General features: G+C 37.5%; 2 protein-coding genes across 5 annotated transcripts in view; one reads left to right on the forward strand and one right to left on the reverse strand.

The window, feature by feature from the left end:
• The window catches only part of SCAP (SREBF chaperone), a 90055-nt gene that overhangs the window by 48503 nt on the left and 22822 nt on the right, over positions 1-18730 (reverse strand). The gene's annotated exons all lie outside the window — the stretch shown is intronic.
• LOC307193421 (small ribosomal subunit protein uS17-like) lies at positions 15387-15949 on the forward strand. The gene has a single exon (XM_079935342.1). The coding sequence runs from the start codon at positions 15402-15404 to the stop codon at positions 15876-15878; it is 477 nt and encodes a 158-aa protein (XP_079791468.1). The 5' UTR covers positions 15387-15401; the 3' UTR covers positions 15879-15949.

Consider the following 18730-nt stretch of genomic DNA (forward strand, 5'->3'; position numbering starts at 1 on the left):
CATCTTCTCCATCTTTGTCTCCATTCTTTATTGGAGGTCCTGGATCATTTTCACTATCATTATTCTGAATTCTCTTTCTGGAAGATTGCCTGTCTCCACTTCATTTAGTTCTTTTTCTGGGGTTTTATCTTGTTCCTTCATCTGTACATAGTCCTCTGCCTTTTCATTTTGTCTATCATTCTGTAAATGTAGTTTTCGTACCGCAGGCTGCAGGACTGTAGTTCTTCTAGCTTCTGCTGTCCCCACTCTCTCTTTCTTCTTTCTTAATACAGGCATTTACAGCTGTAAATTTCCCTCCGAACACTACTTTAGCTGCATCCCATAGTTTCTGTATTTGTGATTTCTGTTTTCATTCACCTCAAAGCATTTTCTAACTTCTCTTGTACTTTCTTCTTTGATCCCCTTGGTATTTAGGAGTTATTGAGATTTCCTTATATATTCTGGATGTAAGTCTCTACCAGATATGTTGTTCACAAATATTTTCTTCAAGTCTATAACCTCTTTTTAAAATTCTTTTCACAGACTGTGATAGAGCCGAAGCTTTTAATTTTGATGAAGTCTAATTTATCTTTTTTTTTTTTTCCTTTAGGTGGAATGGATCATGCTTTAGATGTCATGTAAAAGAATTCTAAATTTTTTCTCTGAGATTTTCTCCTAAAATTTTTTATAGTTTTACATTTAAACCTATGATACATTTGAGTAACTTCTTCTGTAAGATGTGAGATTAGATCCAGGATTTTTGCGTTTTGTTTTTCCCTATGGATAACCAATTGTTCTAGCACCAATTGTTGAGAAGACTACCTTCCCTCCAATGAATTGCTTTGGCACCTGTCTTAGTCCTTTGTGCTGCTATAATAAAAATAGCATACACTGGGTGGCTCAAACAACAAATATTTACTTCTCACTGTTCTAAAGGCTAGGAAGTCCAAGATCAAGGCACTGGCAGATTCAGTTTCTGGTGAGGGCCCACTTCCTGGTTCATAATTGGCCATCTTCTCACTGTGTCCTCACATGGCAGAAAAGGAAGTGAGAATTCTCTGGGGTTTCTTTTATAAGGGCAGTAATTCCATTCACGAGGACTCCACCCTCATGATTTAATTACCTCCCAAAGGCCCCAACTCCCTAATACAATCACACCAAGGGTTAGGATTTCAACATACGAACTTGGGGCGGGGGGGGACACAAACATTCAGTCAAAGAGCAGGTGTCTGGGGACTTCCCTGGTGGCACAGTGGATAAGACTCCATGCTCCCAATGTAGAGGGCCTGCGTTCTAGCCCTGGTCAGGGAACTAGATCCCACATGCATGCCGCAACTAAGAGTTTGCATGTCACAACTAAGGAGCCCACGTGCTGCAACTAAGACCTGGTGCAACCAAATAAAAAACCAGTTGGCTGTACTTTATGAGTCTATTTCTGGGTTTTCTATAATGTTCCAGTGATCTACGTGCCTAGCCCTCCACCAATACTACACAGTCTTGATTACAATAGCTATAAAGTCTTGAAATGAGTAAAATGATTCCTTCCATTTTATTCTTCTTCAAAATTGTTTTACCCATTCTAGTTTATTTGCTTTCCATATACATTTTAGAGTAATCTAGTCTATGTCTACAAAAATCTTGCTAGAATTTTGATAGGAATTACAGTAAACATACGTATCAATTTGAGAATTGACATCACTACTATGTTTAGTGTTCCAATCTAGTGTTCCAATCTAGTGTTCCAATGAACGTGATATCTTTCTCCATTTATTTAGATCTTTGATTTCTTTAACCATTTTTCTTTTTTTTTTTTGGCCAAGCCATGGCTTGTGGGAATCTCAGTTTCCTGACCAGGTATCAAACCCACACCCCCTGCAATGGAAGCGTGGAGTCCTAACCACTGGACCGCCAGGGAATTCCCTCTTTAATCATTATTGTATAGTTTTCAGCATATAAGCACTGTACCTGTTTTGTTAGATTTACACCTAATAGTTTTTTGAGTGGTTGTGTTTTCAATTTCAGTTTCCCCATGTTAATTGCTGGTACAAAGAAATATAACTGATTTTAATATGTTGATCTTGTATCCTACAATTGTGCTGAACTCACTAATTAGTTCCACAGTCTTTTTTGTACATTCCTTGGGATTTTCTAAGCAGACTATCATGTCAACTGCAAACAGAAACATATTTTTCTTTCTTTCTATAATTTCCACAAACACTTTTTCTGCACCACTCCATCTCCACTCCTTTTGGGACTTCAATAACATGAAAGATAAACTTTGTTATTGTCCCATGGGTCCCTGAAGCTCTCATCTTTCTTCAGTTTATTTTAAATCCCTGTTGTTCAGACTAGATAGTTTTTATTCTACCTTCAAGTTAACTGACTTAATATATCCCTATTCTGTCACTGACATCACTCAACGAATTTTAAATTTAGTTTTAGTTATAAAACTTCCAACTTTATTTTTTTATGTTTTATAAAAATATACATTTATTTGGTTGCACCAGGTCTTAGTTGCGGCAGGCAGGCTCCTTAGTTGTGGCTCGCGGGCTTAGTTGAAGCTCCAAGCCTCCTTAGTTGCAGCTCTCCAGATCCTTAGCTGTGGCATGTGGGCTCCTTAGTTGCAGCACATAGGCTCCTTAGTTGCAGCAGGTGGGCTCCTTAGCTGCAGCAGGCGAGCTCCTTAGTTGTGGCAGTCAAACTCTTAGTTGTGGCACACATATGAGATCTAGTTCCCTGACCAGGGATCAAACTTGGGCCTCTTGCTTTGGGAGCGCTAAGTCTTATCCACTGCACCACCAGGGAAGTCCCTAAACTTCCAATTTTAAATTTAAATGTATAACTTTCCATTTGCTTCAACGAGGTTTACCCTCAATTATTAGAGCAAGGTTTTAATTAATAATTACACTTTAAACTCTTTGATGATTCCAACATCTATGTCGTGTCATGGTTGCCATCTGCTGACTATATTTTCTTCTTAAGAGATGGTGAGATTTTCCTGATTCTTTATATGTGGAGTAATTTTGAATGTTTAGATACTACGCTATGTTACTCTGAACCTTGTTTAAATCCAACTGAAAACGTTGGATTTTTGTTTTAGCAGCAATCTACCTGATTAAGTCCAATCCACAAATTCCTATCCAATTTCCCTGGGCTATGGTTCCAATGTCAGTTTGGTTTTCAAAGCCCTTGCAGTACCATTTTGATTTGTCTCATGCATATTGTGCAACAGCCAACATAGGACTTGGGCAGTAGTGTAGCGTTTGGCATGCTGTTTAGAGTCAGATGCATATATGCTATTTTGGAAAAGAACCCAGGAGTTCATACACAATATTATGGGTTCACTTTGTTCAGTTCCTTCCTCTCTACAATCCTCCCAAGACATTCCAGCTCCTAGAGGACCTTTTCTGGGTCTTCTTGCTAGAAGGGAAGGGCTTTTGTTTTCCTGCTCTGCTGAGCACCTCCCACAACTGTGATTGCTTCCCGGGTAAAGTGGTGAGAATTGAGAGGACAAAATCAGCAAATATCTCCATGGTCTTAGGACCATAACCTCTATAAATAAAAGGATTCTGCTCCCACCTGGCTGCCAATGTCATTGCTGCCTTCACCACCACAGAATTTCATGGGAGACAAGAGCAGGACAAAATGGAAAAAAAAAAAAGCAAACAAAACACAAAAGATTCTCTTCCTCCATCCCTTCCTTCCAACCTCTTTATAAGAATCCCCTTTCTCACTCCTGACACTATAAAGACAGAGCTTCTCTCAGACTTCTTTCTGTCTGCACCTAGTATCCAGTTCCAGGTTTTGGGTTACCTTTGAGTCCAGGCTGTAAGGTATTCTATGGAGAGAAAAAACTAAAACAATTTCATTTCCCATTCTATCTGCTACCATTTATCTTTCATGGTACTCAGACAGCTGGTCCATGTACTCTGCCCTAGGATTTTAATTGTATTTAGTCAGAGAGAAAGGGTAGAGTGTGCTTACTACATGCTGACCAGAATCAGAACCCTTATATTTTTAATGTAAAAACCTTAATAAATTTCTGGATTATTTGCCATTAAAGAAACGTCCCATACTATGTTTCTTAGCATCTTTCTGTCAATCATATCGTCAATCCACTGTGCTCTGTGAAAGTACAGAGCATGTACTTTCACAAAATGAAAAAATATTAAATAAAGATTATAGGCAAAAAATGCACAAAAGAATGGAAGAAAATGTTAATAGTGGCTGTTGGTCTTCGATATGTTTACATGCAGAGACAGTTTAAGTGAAGAGTACTGAGTTTTTAACTTTAAATAAACTTTTAAAGCTTTGCATTAAATATTACAGAAAAGTATACAAATTAACAGCAAGCAGCTCCATGAAAGTAAACACAGCCATTTAATCTAAATACCACTCAATCAAGAAATAAGAGTATCACCCCAAAGTTCCTCTTTATGAGCTGCAACAGTCATTACTTTTCATTTATAAAAGTGGTATACATGCATTTCTATCAAAGAGTACCGGAATGTATTTCTGATTTTAGTTATTTTAATGCTTATGTCTTCATACATTGTTCAAGGTTTTTCATATTCACTTTTTCAACTCTTATAAAAATTTCCACAAAGGATAGAGGTCTTAGGAGAAATGAACCCAGTGGACACCTTGCTCTCAGACTTCTGGCCTCCACAATTGTGAGAAAATAAATGTTGTTGTTGAAGTCAATCCAAAAAAATAAAATAAAATCTTCCATGTGTTTTCTACAGGTTAATTCTAAAACTTGATAACCATTTAAAAAGCAATTGGAATATCTGCTAATGCAATTTTCATTTACTGAGAAAGCCTCGGAATCCCTAGCAGGGCCGACAAAAGGTGTATCTCTCCTGCAGCCAGTCAGTAAAGACTGGAAAAGATGATTGCTTCAGATGCAAAGACAGCAACACAAGACTTCAAGGAATGTGAAAACTCAATGAAACATAGCACCACCAAAGGAACACAGTAATTTTCCACTTACTGACCCCCCAAAAATGGAGATCTGCAATCTGCCCAATAAAAAATTCAAAACAGTTGTTTTAAAGAAGGCCTCAGTGAGCTGCAAGAAAACACACAAAGGCAATTCAGTGAAGTCAGAAAAACAATACATGAAGAAAACAAAAAATTTAACAGACACAGAAATCATTAAAAGGAACCAAACAGAAATCCTAGAGCTGAAAAAAATAAAATGGATGAAATGAAAATGCACTAGAAAGTATTAACAGCAGACTTGATCACGCAGAAGAATAAAATCCATGATGTCAATGACAGGTCATTTGAAATTATCCAGTTCAAGGTGAACAAAGAGAAAATAATGAAAAAGAGTGAAGAAAGCCTTCATGTATCATGAGGTATCATCAAGAGAAACAACATAAGCACTGCTGGAGTCCCCAGAGGAGAGGAGAGGGAGAAAGGGGCAGAAAGCTTACTTAAAGAAATAACAGCTGAGATCTTCCCAATCTGGGCAGAGATTTGGACGTCCAAGTTTATTTTAAAAATTTATTAAAAAAAAAAAAGCTTACAGGTCCCCCAAAAGATCTCCTCCAAGAGACACTATAATGAAATCATCTAAAGTCAAAGACAAAAATTTTAAAAGCAACAAGAGAAAAAAATTCCTCACATACAAGGGAATTCCTATAAGGCTATCAGTGGATTTCTCGGCAAACACCTTATAAGCCAGCAGAGAGTGGAATGATTTATTCAAAGTGATGCAAGAAAAAACTGCCAACCTATACCCAGAAAAGAGGAAAACTCTAATTTGAAAAGATACATGCACCCCAATGTTCTTAGCAGCACTATGTACAATATACAAGACATGGAAGCAACCTAAGTGTCCATCAAAAGATGAATGGATAAAGAGAATGTGGTGTATATATATATACACAATGGAATATTTCTCAACCATTAAAAAAAGAATGAAATATGGCCATGTTTGCACCAACGTGGATGGACCTAGAGATTATCACACTAAGTGAAGTAAGTCAGACAGAATGACAAGTATTACATGATATCACTTAAATGTGAAAACTAAAAAATAATACAAATGAACTTATTTACAAAACAAAAACAGGACCACAAAGCAAGTCTCAGTAAATTTAAGAAAACTGAAATCACATCAAGCATTTTTTCTGACCAAAATGCTATGAGATTAGAAATAAAATACAAGAAAAAAACTGTGAAGAACACAAACATGTGCAAACACATGGAGGCTAAACAATACACTACTAAACAACCAATGGATCACTGAAGAAATCAAAGAGGAAATCAAAAAATACCTAGAGACAAATGAAAACGAAAGCACAACAATACAAAACCTATGGGATGCAGCAAAAGCAGTTCTAAGACGGAAGTTTATAGCAATACAATCTTACCTCAGGAGACAAGAAAAATCTCAAATAAACAACCTAACCTTATACCTAAAGCAACTACAGAAAGAACAAACAAAACCTAAAGTTAGTAGAAGGAAACAAATCATAAAGAACAGAGCAGAAATAAATGATATAGAGTAACGCAACTATACTCCAATAAAAATTAATAAAAATAAATGATATAAAGATGAAGAAAACAATAACAAAGATCAATGAAACTAAAAGCTGGTTCTCTGAAAAGATAAAATTGATAAACCTTAGCCAGACTCATCAAGAAAAAAAGGAAAAGGACTCAATTCAATAAAATTAGAAATGAAAATGGAGGAGTTACAACTGACACCACAGGAATACAAAGGATCATAAGAAACTACTACAAGCAAATGTATGCCAATAAAATGAACAACCTGGAAGAAATGAACAAATTCTTAGAAACGTACAATCTCCCAAGACTGAACCAGGAAGAAACAGAAAATACGAACAGACCAATCACAAGTAGTGAAATTGAAACTATGATTAAAAAACTTCCAACAAACAAAAGTAGAGGACCAGATGGCTTCACAAGCGAATTCTATCAAACATTTAGAGAAGAGCTAACACCTACCCTTCCGATACTGTTCCAAAGAACTTCAGAGGAAGGAAATCTCCCAAACTCATTCTATGATGTCATCATCACTCTGATACCAAAACCAGACAAAGATACCACACACAAAAAAGAAAATTACAGGCCAGTATCACTGATGAACACAGACGCAAAAATCCTCAACAAAATACTAGGAATCTGAATCCAACAATACATTAAAAGGATCACACACCATGATCAAGTGGGATTTATCCCAGGATGCAAGGATTTTTCAATATCCACAAATCAATCACTGTGACATACCACATCAACAAACTGAAGAATAAAAACCATATGATCATCTCAATACATGCAGAAAAAGCTTCTGACAAAATTCAACACCAATTTATGATTAAAAACTCTCCAGAAAATGGGCATAGAGGGGACATACCTCTACATAATAAAGGCCACATACCACAAACCTACAGCTAATATCATACTCAATGGGGAAATGCTGAAAGCATCTCCTCTAAGATTAGGAACAAGACAAGGATGACCACTCTTGCTGCTTTTATTCAACATGGTTTTGGAAGTCCTAGCTACAGCAATAAGAGAAGAAAAAGAAATAAAAGGAATCCAAATTGGAAAAGTTAAACTGTCACTGTTTGCAGATGACATGAAACTATACACAGAAAATCCTAAAGACAATACCAGAAAACTACTAGAACTCATCAATGAATTTGATAAATTTGCAGGTTACAAAATTAATACACAGAAATCTGTTTAATTTCTGTACACTAACAACAAAAGATCAGAAAGAGAAATTCAAGAAACAATCCCATTTACCACTGCATCAAAAAGAATAAAACACTGTACCTAGGAATAAAGCTACCTAAGGACAAAAGACCTGTACTCTGAAAACTGTAAGACACTGATGAAAGAAATCGAAAATGAAACAGATGGAAAGATATACCATGTTCTTGGATTGGAAAAATCAATATTGTCAAAATGACTATACTACCCAAGGCAATCTACAGATTCAATGCAATCCCTATCAAATTACCAATGGCAATTTTCACAGAACTAGAACAAAAATCTTAAAATTTGTGTAGAGACACCAAAGACCCCAAATAGCCAAAGCAAACTTGAGAAAGAAAAACACAGGTGGAGGAATCAGGCTCCTAGAATTCAAACTATACTACAAAGCTACAGTCATCAAAACAGTATGGTACTGGCACAAAAACAGAAATATAGATCAATGTAACAGGACAGAAAGCCCAGAAATAAACCCATGTACCTATGGTTAATTAATCTATGACAAAGGAGGCAAGACTATACAATGGAGGAAAAGCAGTCTCTTTGATAAGTGGTGCTGGTAAAACTGGACAGCTACATGTAAAAGAATGAAGTTAGAACACTCCCTAACACCATGCACAAAAACAAACTCAAAGTGGATTAAAAACCTGAATGTGAGATGGGACACTATAAAACTCCTAGAGGCAAACATAGGCAGAACACTCCCTGACATAAATTACAGCAATATCTTTTTCAATCCATCTCCCAGAGTAATGGAAATAAAAACAAAAATAAACAAATGGGACCTAATTAAACTCAAAGCTTTTGTGCAGCAAAGGAAACCAAAAACAAAATGAAAAGACAACCCACAGAATAGGAGAAAATACTTGCAAATATGTGACCAACAAGGGATAAGTCTCCAAAATTTACAAACGGCTCATGCAGCTTAATATCATCAAAACAAACAACCAAATCAAAAAATGGGCAGAAGACCTAAAGAGACATTTCTCCAAAGAAGACATATAGATGGCCAAGAGTCACATGAAAAGATGTTCAGTATCACTAATTATTAGAGAAATGCAAATCAAAACAACAATGAGCTATCACGTCACACCAATCAGAATGGCTATCATCCAAAAATCCACAAACAAATGCTGGAGAGGGTGTGGAGAAAACTCTCCACAGTGTAGGTGTGGAACTCTCCTACACTGTGGGTGGGAATGTAAATTGGTGCAGCCACTATGGAAAACAGTATGGAGGTTCCTTAAGAAACTAAAAACAAGGACTTCCTGGTGGTCCAGTGGTTTAAGACTCCGTGCTCCCAATGCAGGGGCCTGGGTATGATCCCTGGTCAGGGAACTAGATTCCACATGCCACAATTAAGAGCCCACATGCTGCAACTAAAAGATCCCTCAAGGCACAATGAAGACCTCACGCAGCCAAATAAATAAATAAATATTAAAATAAACTAAAAACAGAGCTTCCATATGATCCTGCAATCCCACTCCTGGGCATGTATCCAGAGAAAACTATGGTCTGAAAGGATACATGCACCCCAATGTTCATTGCAGCGCCTTTTACAATAGCCAAGACGTGGATCAACCTAAATGTCCATCAACAGAAGAATGGATAAAGAAAATGGGATAAATATATACAATGGAATATTACTCAGCCAGTAAAAAGAATAAAATAATGCCATTTACAGCAACATGAATGGACCTAGAGCTTGTCATACTGACTGAAGTCAGACAGAGAAACAGAAATATCATATGGCATCACTTACATGCAGAATCTTAAAAAAATTATACAAATGAACTTATTTACAAAACAGAAACTAGGGCTTCCCTGGTGGCACAGTGGTTATGAATCCACCTGCCAATGCAGGGAACACAGGTTTGAGCCCTGGTCCAGGAATATCCCACATGCCGCAGAGCAACTAAGCCCGTGTACCACAACTACTGAGCCTGGGCTCTACAGCCCGTGAGCCACAACTACTGAGCCCATGCGCCACAACTACTAAAGCCTGCACGCCTAGAGACTGTGCTCTGCAACAAGTGAAGCCACCACAATGAGAAGCCTGCGCACCAAAACGAAGAGTAGCCCCCGCTTGCCGCAACTAAAAGAAAGCCCACGCGCAGCCTGAAGACCCAATACAGCCAAAAATAAATTTAAAAATAAATAAATTTTACTTTGAAAAAAACAGAAACAGACTCAGACTTAGAGAAGGAACTTATGGTTACCAGGGGGGATGGGTGGGGGGGAGGGATAGTTAAGGAGTTTGGAACTGACATGTACACTGCTATATTTAAAATGGATAATGAACAAGGACCTACTGTACAGCACAGGGAACTCTGTTCAATATTATGTAACAACCTAAATGGGAAAAGAATTTCAGAAAGAATAGATACATGTATATGTATAACTGAATCACTCTGCTGTACACCTGAAACTAACACAACATTGTTAATCAACTATACTCCAATATGAAATGAAAAGTTAAAAAACAAAAACAAAAAAAACTCAGACACAGAAAACAAACTTAACGGTTTACTAAAGGGGAAGTGGGAGATGGAAGCAAGGATAAATTAGGAGTTTGGGATTAACAGATACACATTACTATATATAAAACAGATAAATAACAAAGACCTACTGTATAGGCACAGTGTGTGTGTGTATACAAATCACTTTGTTGTACACCTGAAACTGACACCACATTGTAAGTTGACTATACTTCAATTAAAAAAAACCCTTCCAACCAAGAATACTTTACCTGGCAAAGCTGTCCTTCAGAAATAAAGGAGAGATAAACACTTTGCCAGACAAACAAATGTGTACAGCATTCATCATCACTAGACCTGCCTTACAAGAAATGCTAAAAGTTCTTCAAGCTGAAATGAATGTACACTAACTAATAACATAGAAACATAGAAATATAAAACACACTGCTAAAGGTAAGTATATATATAGTCACATTCAAAATACAGTTGGCCTTCCCTATTCGAGAATCCCACATCCACAGATTGAACCAACTAATTGAAAATATTTGAGGAAAAAAAAAAACAAAAAACTCAGGAAGTCCAAAAAGCAAACCTTGAATTTGCCCCACTCTGGTAACAATTTACATAACATTTACAACTATCTACATGATATTTACATGATATTAAGTATTATAAGTGATCTAGAGAGGATTTAAAGGCTATATATAAATACTACTCCATTTTATCCAAGGGCCTTGAGCATCCACGGTTTCTGGTATACATGGGGGGCAGGGGTGTCATGGAACCAATCTCCCGCAGATACTGAGAATGACTTTAATACTGTAATATGCTAGTATGTTAATCTCTTAACTCTAGTATAAAGACTAAAGCACAGAAGTATTAAAAATCACTACAGTGACAATAATTTCCTTATGAATACACAATATAAAAATATGTAAACTGTGATATCAAAAACATAAAATGGGAGAGGAAAGCACAGAATTTCTGTATGCTATGGAAGTTAAGTTGTTATCAGCTTAAAATAGGTTGTTATAACTATAAGATGTTTTATGTAACCCTCATGGTAATCACAAAGCAAAACACTACAGCAGACAAAAGGTCAAGATCAAAACATACCACTAAGGGAAATTATCAATTCAAAAAGGAAGACAGCAAGGGAGGAAGAAAGGAAGAAAGGAATTACGTAACAGCCAGAACATAATTAATAAGATAGCTTTAGTAAGTCCTTACGTATCAATAACTACTTTAAATTTAAATTCATTAAATCATCTATTCAAAAGGCATACAGTAGCTGAATGTATTTTTAAAAATAAAGACCTAACTATATGCTTCCCACAAGAGACTCACTTCAGCTTTAAGGACACAAAAAGACACAAAGGGAAGGGATGGAAAAAGGTATTTCATGAAAATGAAAACCAAAAGAGAGCAGGAGTGGCTATACTTACACCAGACAAAATAGACTTTAGGTCAAAAACTTAACAAGAGACAAAAAAGGTCATTATATAATGATAAAGCAGTTCATCAAGAGGATTTAACACTGGTAAATATATATGTACCCATTATCAGAGCACCTAAATATATTAAGCAAATACTAAAAGATCTGAAGGGAGAAATAGACAACAATACAGTAATAGTAGGAGACTTCAATATCCTACTTTCAACAAAAGATTGTCCAGACATAAAATCAGTAAGGAAACATTTGAACTTGAACTATACTCTAGACCAAATGGACCCAACAGACATACAGAATATTTCATCCAAACAGCACCAGAATACACATTCTTCTCAAACACACATGGAACATTCTCCAGGATAGATCCTATGTTAGGTCACAAAACAAGTATTAGCAAATTTCATAAGAATGAAGTATTTTTTCTGACCACAATGGTATGAAACTAGGAATCAGTAACAGGAGGAAAACTGGAAAATTCACAAATATGTGTAAATTAAGCAATACACTCTTGAAGAACCAATAGACCAAAGAAAAAATCAAAAGAGAAATTTTAAAAATTACAAAGCAAACTAAAATGGAAACACAACATACCAAAAATTATGGAATGCAGCAAAAGCAGTTTTAAGAGGGAAGTTTTTAATGATAAAGGTCTATGTTTAGAAAAAAGAATAATCTCAAATAGACAAGCTAACTTTATGCCTCAAGGAACTAGGAAAAGAACAACAAACTAAGCCTTCTACTTACAAGGAAGGAAATAAAGAGCAAAGTGGAAATAAAGAGAGTCTAAAAACACAATAGAAAAGATGGATGAAACCAAGAGCTCGTTTTTTGAACAAACAAAACTGACACACCCTTAGCTAGGCTCACCAAGAAAAAAGAGAGAGGACTCAAATAAAATCAGAAATGAAAGAGGAGATGATATCACAGAAATATAAAGGATCACAGAGACTACTATGAAAAATGAGATGTCAACAAATTTGATGAGAAGAAATGAATAGATTCCTAGAAACATGTGACCAACAAGACTAAATTATGAAGAAATAGAAAATCTGAACAGGCTGATTACCAGTAAGGAGACTGAATCAGTAATCAAAAACCTCCCAACAAATGGAAGTCCAGGATTAGATGGCTTTACTGGTGAATTCTACCAAACATTTCAAGAGGAATTAATATCAATCCTTCTCAAACTCTTCAAAAAACACTGAAGAGGAGGAAACACTTCCAAACTCATTTTATGAGGCCAGCATTACCCTGATAGCAAAGCCAGACAAGCACACAACAAGAAAAGGAAATTATAAGCCAATATCCCTGATGAAAAAAGATTCAAAAATCCTCAACAAAATGTACTAAATTGAACTCAACAGCACATTAAAAAGATCACACACTATGATCAAGTGGATTTATTCCTGGGATGTGAATGAAGATGGTTCGACACATGCGAATTAATAAGTGGGATATGCCACATTAACAGAATGAAAGATAAAAATCCTATGATCATCTCAATAGATGCAAAATAAGCATGACAAAATTCAACATCCTTTCATGATTAAAAACCTAATTGGGTACAGAAGGAATGTACCTCAACATAATAAAGGCCACATATGACAAGCCCACAGCTAACATCATAAGCAATGGTGAAAAGCTAAGATCTTTTCCTCTAAGAGCCAGAACAAGACAAGGGTGCCACTCCATTTTTTTTTGGGGGGGGGGGTGCTGCTTGGCTTGTGGGCTTTTAGTTCCCCTACCTGGGATCAAACCCAAGCTCTCAGCAGTGAGAGCATGGAGTCCTAACCACTGGACCGCCAGGGAATTCCCATGCATGCCCACTATTACCACTTCTATTCAGCATAGGACTGGAAATCCTAGCCAAAGCAATTAGACAGGAAAAATTTGTTTAATATTCAAATTGGAAAGGAAGAAATAAAATTGTCTCTGCTTGCAGATGACATGATCATATGTCCAAAACTCCGCCAAAAAAACTATTCAAACTGATAAATTCGGAAAAGCTGCAGTATATCAAATCAATATACAAAAGTCAGTTGCATTTTTATGTAATAACAACAAACTATCAGAAAATGATATAAGAGAACAAACCCATTTACAAGAGCATCAAAAAGAATAAAATACTTAGGGATAAATTTAACCAAGGAGGTGAAGACCTGTACCCTGAAAACTATAAGATATTGATGGGGACTTCCCTGGTGGCACAGTGGTTAAGAATCCACCTGCCAATGCAGGGGACATCAGTTTGAGTCCTGGTCTGGGAAGATCCCACATGTCATGGAGCAACTAGGCCCCTGGGCCACAACTACTGAGCCTGTGCTCTAGAGCCCATGAGCCACAACTACTGAAGCCCGCACACCCTGGAGCCCGTGTGCCACAACTACTGAGCCCACATGCAGCAACTACTGAAGCCCACATGCCTGGTGCTCCACAAGAGAAGCCACCGCAATGAGATTCCCGCGCACCGCAATGAAGAGTACCCTCTGCTCACCGCAACTAGAGAAAGCCCACATGCAGTAATGAAGATCCAACGCAGCCAAAAATAAAAAATAAAAATTTTTAAAACAAATTAGTAAGTTTAAAAAAAAAAAGACACTGATGAAAGGAATTAAGACACAGATAAATGGAAAAATATTCCCAAGTTCGTAGATTGGAAGAATTAATATTGTTAAAATGTCCATACTACCCAAAGCAATCTACAGATTCAATGCAACCTCTATCAAAATTCCATTGGCATTTTTCACAGAAACAAGAAAAATAATCCTATAATTCGTATGGAATCACAAAAAGATCCCCAATAGCCAAAGCAATCTTGAGAAAGAACAACAAAGCTATAGGCATCATGTGTCCCAATTTCAAACTATATTAAAAAGCTATAGGGAATCACAACTAACTGCTGAACAATCATCTACAGGAGGACACTGGAACTCACCAAAATGGATACCCCACATCCAAAGACAAAGGAGAAACCACAATGAGACAGTAGGAGGGGCGCAATCACAATAAAATCAAATCCCATAAATGCTTGGTGGGTGACTCTCAAACTGGAGAACACTTATACCATAGAAGTCCACCCACTGGATTGAAGGTTCTGAGCCCCACGTCAGGCTTCCCAACCTGGGGGTACGGCAACGGGAGAAGGAATTCCTAGAGAATCAGACTTTGGAGGCTAGCGGGATTTGATTGCAGGACTTCAACAGGACTGGGGGAAACAGTGACTCCACTCTTGGAGGACACAAACAAAGTGGTGTGTGCATCGGGTCCCAGGGGAAGGAGCAATGACCCCATAGGAGACTGAACCAGACCTACCTGCTAGTGTTGGAGGGTCTCCTGCAGAGGCAGGGGGTGGCTCTGTCTCACCATGAGGACAAGGACACTGCCAGCAGAAGTTCTGGGAAGTACTCCTTGGTGTGAGCTCTCACAGAGTCCACCATTAGCTCCACCAAAGAGCCTGGGTAGGCTCCAGTGTTGGGCCGCCTCAGGCCAAACAACCAACAGGGAGGGAACACAGCCCCACCCATTAGCAGACAAGTGGATTAAAGTTTTAGTGAGCTCTGCCAACCAGAGCAACAGCTAGCTCTACCCATCACCAGTCCCTCCCATCAGGAGACTTGCTCAAGGCTCTTAGATAGCTTCATCCACCAGAAGGCAGACAGCAGAAGCAAGAAGAACTACAATCCTGCAGACTGTGGAACAAAAAAACATATTCAGCCTTTTTTCAGGCGGCCGGGAAGATGGCGGACATTCAGACGGAGCGTGCGTACCAAAAGCAGCCGACCATCTTTCAAAATAAGAAGAGGGTTCTGCTTGGAGAAACTGGCAAGGAGAAGCTCCCGCGATACTACAAGAACATTGGTTTGGGCTTCAAGACACCGAAGGAGGCCATTGAGGGCACCTACATTGACAAGAAATGCCCTTTTACTGGTAATGTCTCCATCCGAGGGCGAATCCTGTCTGGTGTGGTGACCAAAATGAAGATGCAGAGGACCATTGTCATCCGCCGAGACTACCTGCACTACATCCGGAAGTACAACCGCTTCGAGAAGTGCCACAAGAACATGTCTGTGCACCTTTCCCCCTGCTTCAGGGACGTCCAGATTGGTGACATTGTCACAGTGGGCGAGTGCCGGCCCCTGAGCAAGACGGTGCGCTTCAACGTGCTCAAGGTCACCAAGGCTGCTGGCACCAAGAAACAGTTCCAGAAGTTCTGAGACCAGACCCCTGCCCACTGCCCCAAACAAAATAAAAAGTTATTTTCCCAAAAAAAAAAAAAAAAAAAAAACATATTCACAGAACAACAGACAAGATGAAAAGGCAGAGGCCTAGATACCAAATGAAGGAACAAGATAAAACCCCAGAAAAAAAACTAAATGAAATGGAGATAGGCAACCTTCCAGATAAAGAATTCAGAAAAATGATAGTGAAGATGGTCCAGGACTTCAGAAAAAGAATGAAGACAAAGATCGAGAAGATGCAAGAGATGTTTAACAAAGACCTAGAAGAATTAAAGAACAAACAGAGATGGACAATACAATAACTGAAATTAAAAATACGCTAAAAGGAATCAAGAGCAGAATAACTGAGGCAGAAGAACGGATAAGTGACCTGGAAGACAGAATGGTGGAATTCACTGCTGCAGAACAGAATAAAGAAAAAAGAATGAAAAGAAATGAAGACAACCTAAGAGACCTCTGGGACAACATTAAATGCAACAACATTCGAATTATAGGGGTCCCAGAAGGAGGAGACAGAAAGGACCCAAGAAAACATTTGAAGAGATTATAGTCAAAAACTTCCCTAATATGGGAAAGAAAATAGTCACCCAAGTCCAGAAAGCACAGAGTCCCACACAGGATAAACCCCAGGAGAAACATGCCGAGACATATAGCAATCAAATTGGCAAAAACTAAAGACAAAAAAAATTATTGAAAGCAACAAGGGAAAAATAACAAATAACATACAAGGGAACTCCCATAATGTTAACAGCTGATTTCTCAGCAGAAACTCTACAAGCCAGAAGGGAGTGGCATGATATATTTAAAGTGATGAAAGGGAATAAATTACAACCAAGATTACTCTACCTGACAAGGATCTCATTCAGATTCAACAGAGAAATCAAAAGTTTTCCAGACAAGCAAAAGCTAAGAGAATTCAGCACCACCAAACCAGCTCCACAACAAATGCTAAAGGAACTTCTCTAAGTGGGAAACACAAGAGAAGAAAAGGACCTACAAAAACAATTAAGAAAATGGTAACAGGAACATACATATCAATAATTACCTTAAATGTGAATGGATTAAATGCTCCAACCAAAAGACACAGGCTCGCTGAATGGATACAAAAACAAGACCCATATATATGCTGTCTACGAGACACCCACTTCAGACCTGGGGACACATACAGACTGGAAGTGAGGGGATGGAAAAAGATATTCCATGCAAATGGAAATCAAAAGGAAGCTGGAGTAGCAATACTCATATCAGATAAAATAGACTTTCAAATAAAGAATGTTACAAGAGACAAGGAAGGACACTACATAATGATCTAGGGATCAATCCAAGAAGAAAATATAACAATTGTAAATATATATGCACCCAACATAGGAGCACCTCAATACATAAGGCAAATGCTAAGAGCTATAAAAGAGGAAATCGACAGTAACACAATAATGGTGGGGGACTTTTAACACCTCACTTACACCAATGGACAGATCATCCAAACAGAAAATTAATAAGGAAACACAAGCTTTAAATTACACAATAGCCCAGATAGATTTAATTGATATTTATAGGACGTTGCATCCAAAAACAACAGATTACACTTTCTTCTCCAGTGCACACGGAACATTCTCCAGGATAGATCACATCTTGGGTTGCATATCAAGCCTCAGCAAAATTAAGAAAATTGAAATCATATCAAGCATCTTTTCTGACAAAGGTATAAGATTAGAAGTCAATTACAGGGAAAAAAATGTAAAAAAACACAAACACATCGAGGCTAAACAATACGTTAGTAACTAACCAAGAGATCACTGAGGAAATCAAAAAGGAAATCAAAAAGGAAATCAAAAAATACCTAGAGGCAAATGACAAAGAAAACACGACGATCTAAAACTGATGCGATGCAGCAAAAGCAGTTCAAAGAGGGAAATTTACAGCAATACAATCCTACCTCAAAAACCAGAAAAATCTCCAACAATCTAACCTTACAACTAAAGGAACTTGAGAAAGAAGAACAAACAAAACCCAAAGTTAGTAGAAGGAAAGAAATCATAAAGATCAGAGCAGAAATAAATGAAACAGAAACAAAGACAACAATAGCAAAGATCAATAAAACTAAAAGCTGGTTGTTTGAGAAGATAAACAAAATTGATACACCTTTAGCCAGACTCATCAAGAAAAAGAGGGAGAGGACTCAAATCAATAAAATTAGAACTGAAAAAGGAGAAGTTACAACAGACACCACAGAAATTCAAAGCATCCTAAGAGACGACTACAAGCAACTCTATGCCAATAAAATGGACAACCTGGAAGAAATGGACAAATTCTTAGAAAGGCATAACCTTCCAAGACTGAACCAGGAAGAAATAGAAAATATGAACAGAACAATCACAAGTAATGAAATGGAAACTGTGATTAAAAATCTTCCAACAAACAAAAGTCCAAGACCAGATGGCTTCACAGGTGAATTCTATCAAACACTTAGAGAAGAGCTAACACCCATCCTTCTCAAACTCTTCCAAAAATTGCAGAGGAAGGAACACTCCCAAACTCATTTTACGAGGCCACCATCACCCTGATACCAAAACCAGAGAAAAATTCTGCAAAAAAAGAAAACTACAGACCAATATCACTGATGAATATAGATGCAAAAATCCTCAACAAAATACTAGCAAACAGAATCCAACAACACATTAAAAGGATCATACACCATGATCAAGTGGGATTTATCCCAGGGATGCAAGGATTCTTAAATATACGTAAATCAATGTGATATACCATATTAACAAATTGAAGGAGAAAAACCATATGATCATCTTAATAGATGCAGAGAAAGCTTTTGA

The sequence above is a fragment of the Stenella coeruleoalba genome (assembly GCF_951394435.1).
Source record: "Stenella coeruleoalba genome assembly, chromosome: 10".
Classification (NCBI taxonomy): Eukaryota; Metazoa; Chordata; class Mammalia; order Artiodactyla; family Delphinidae; genus Stenella; species Stenella coeruleoalba.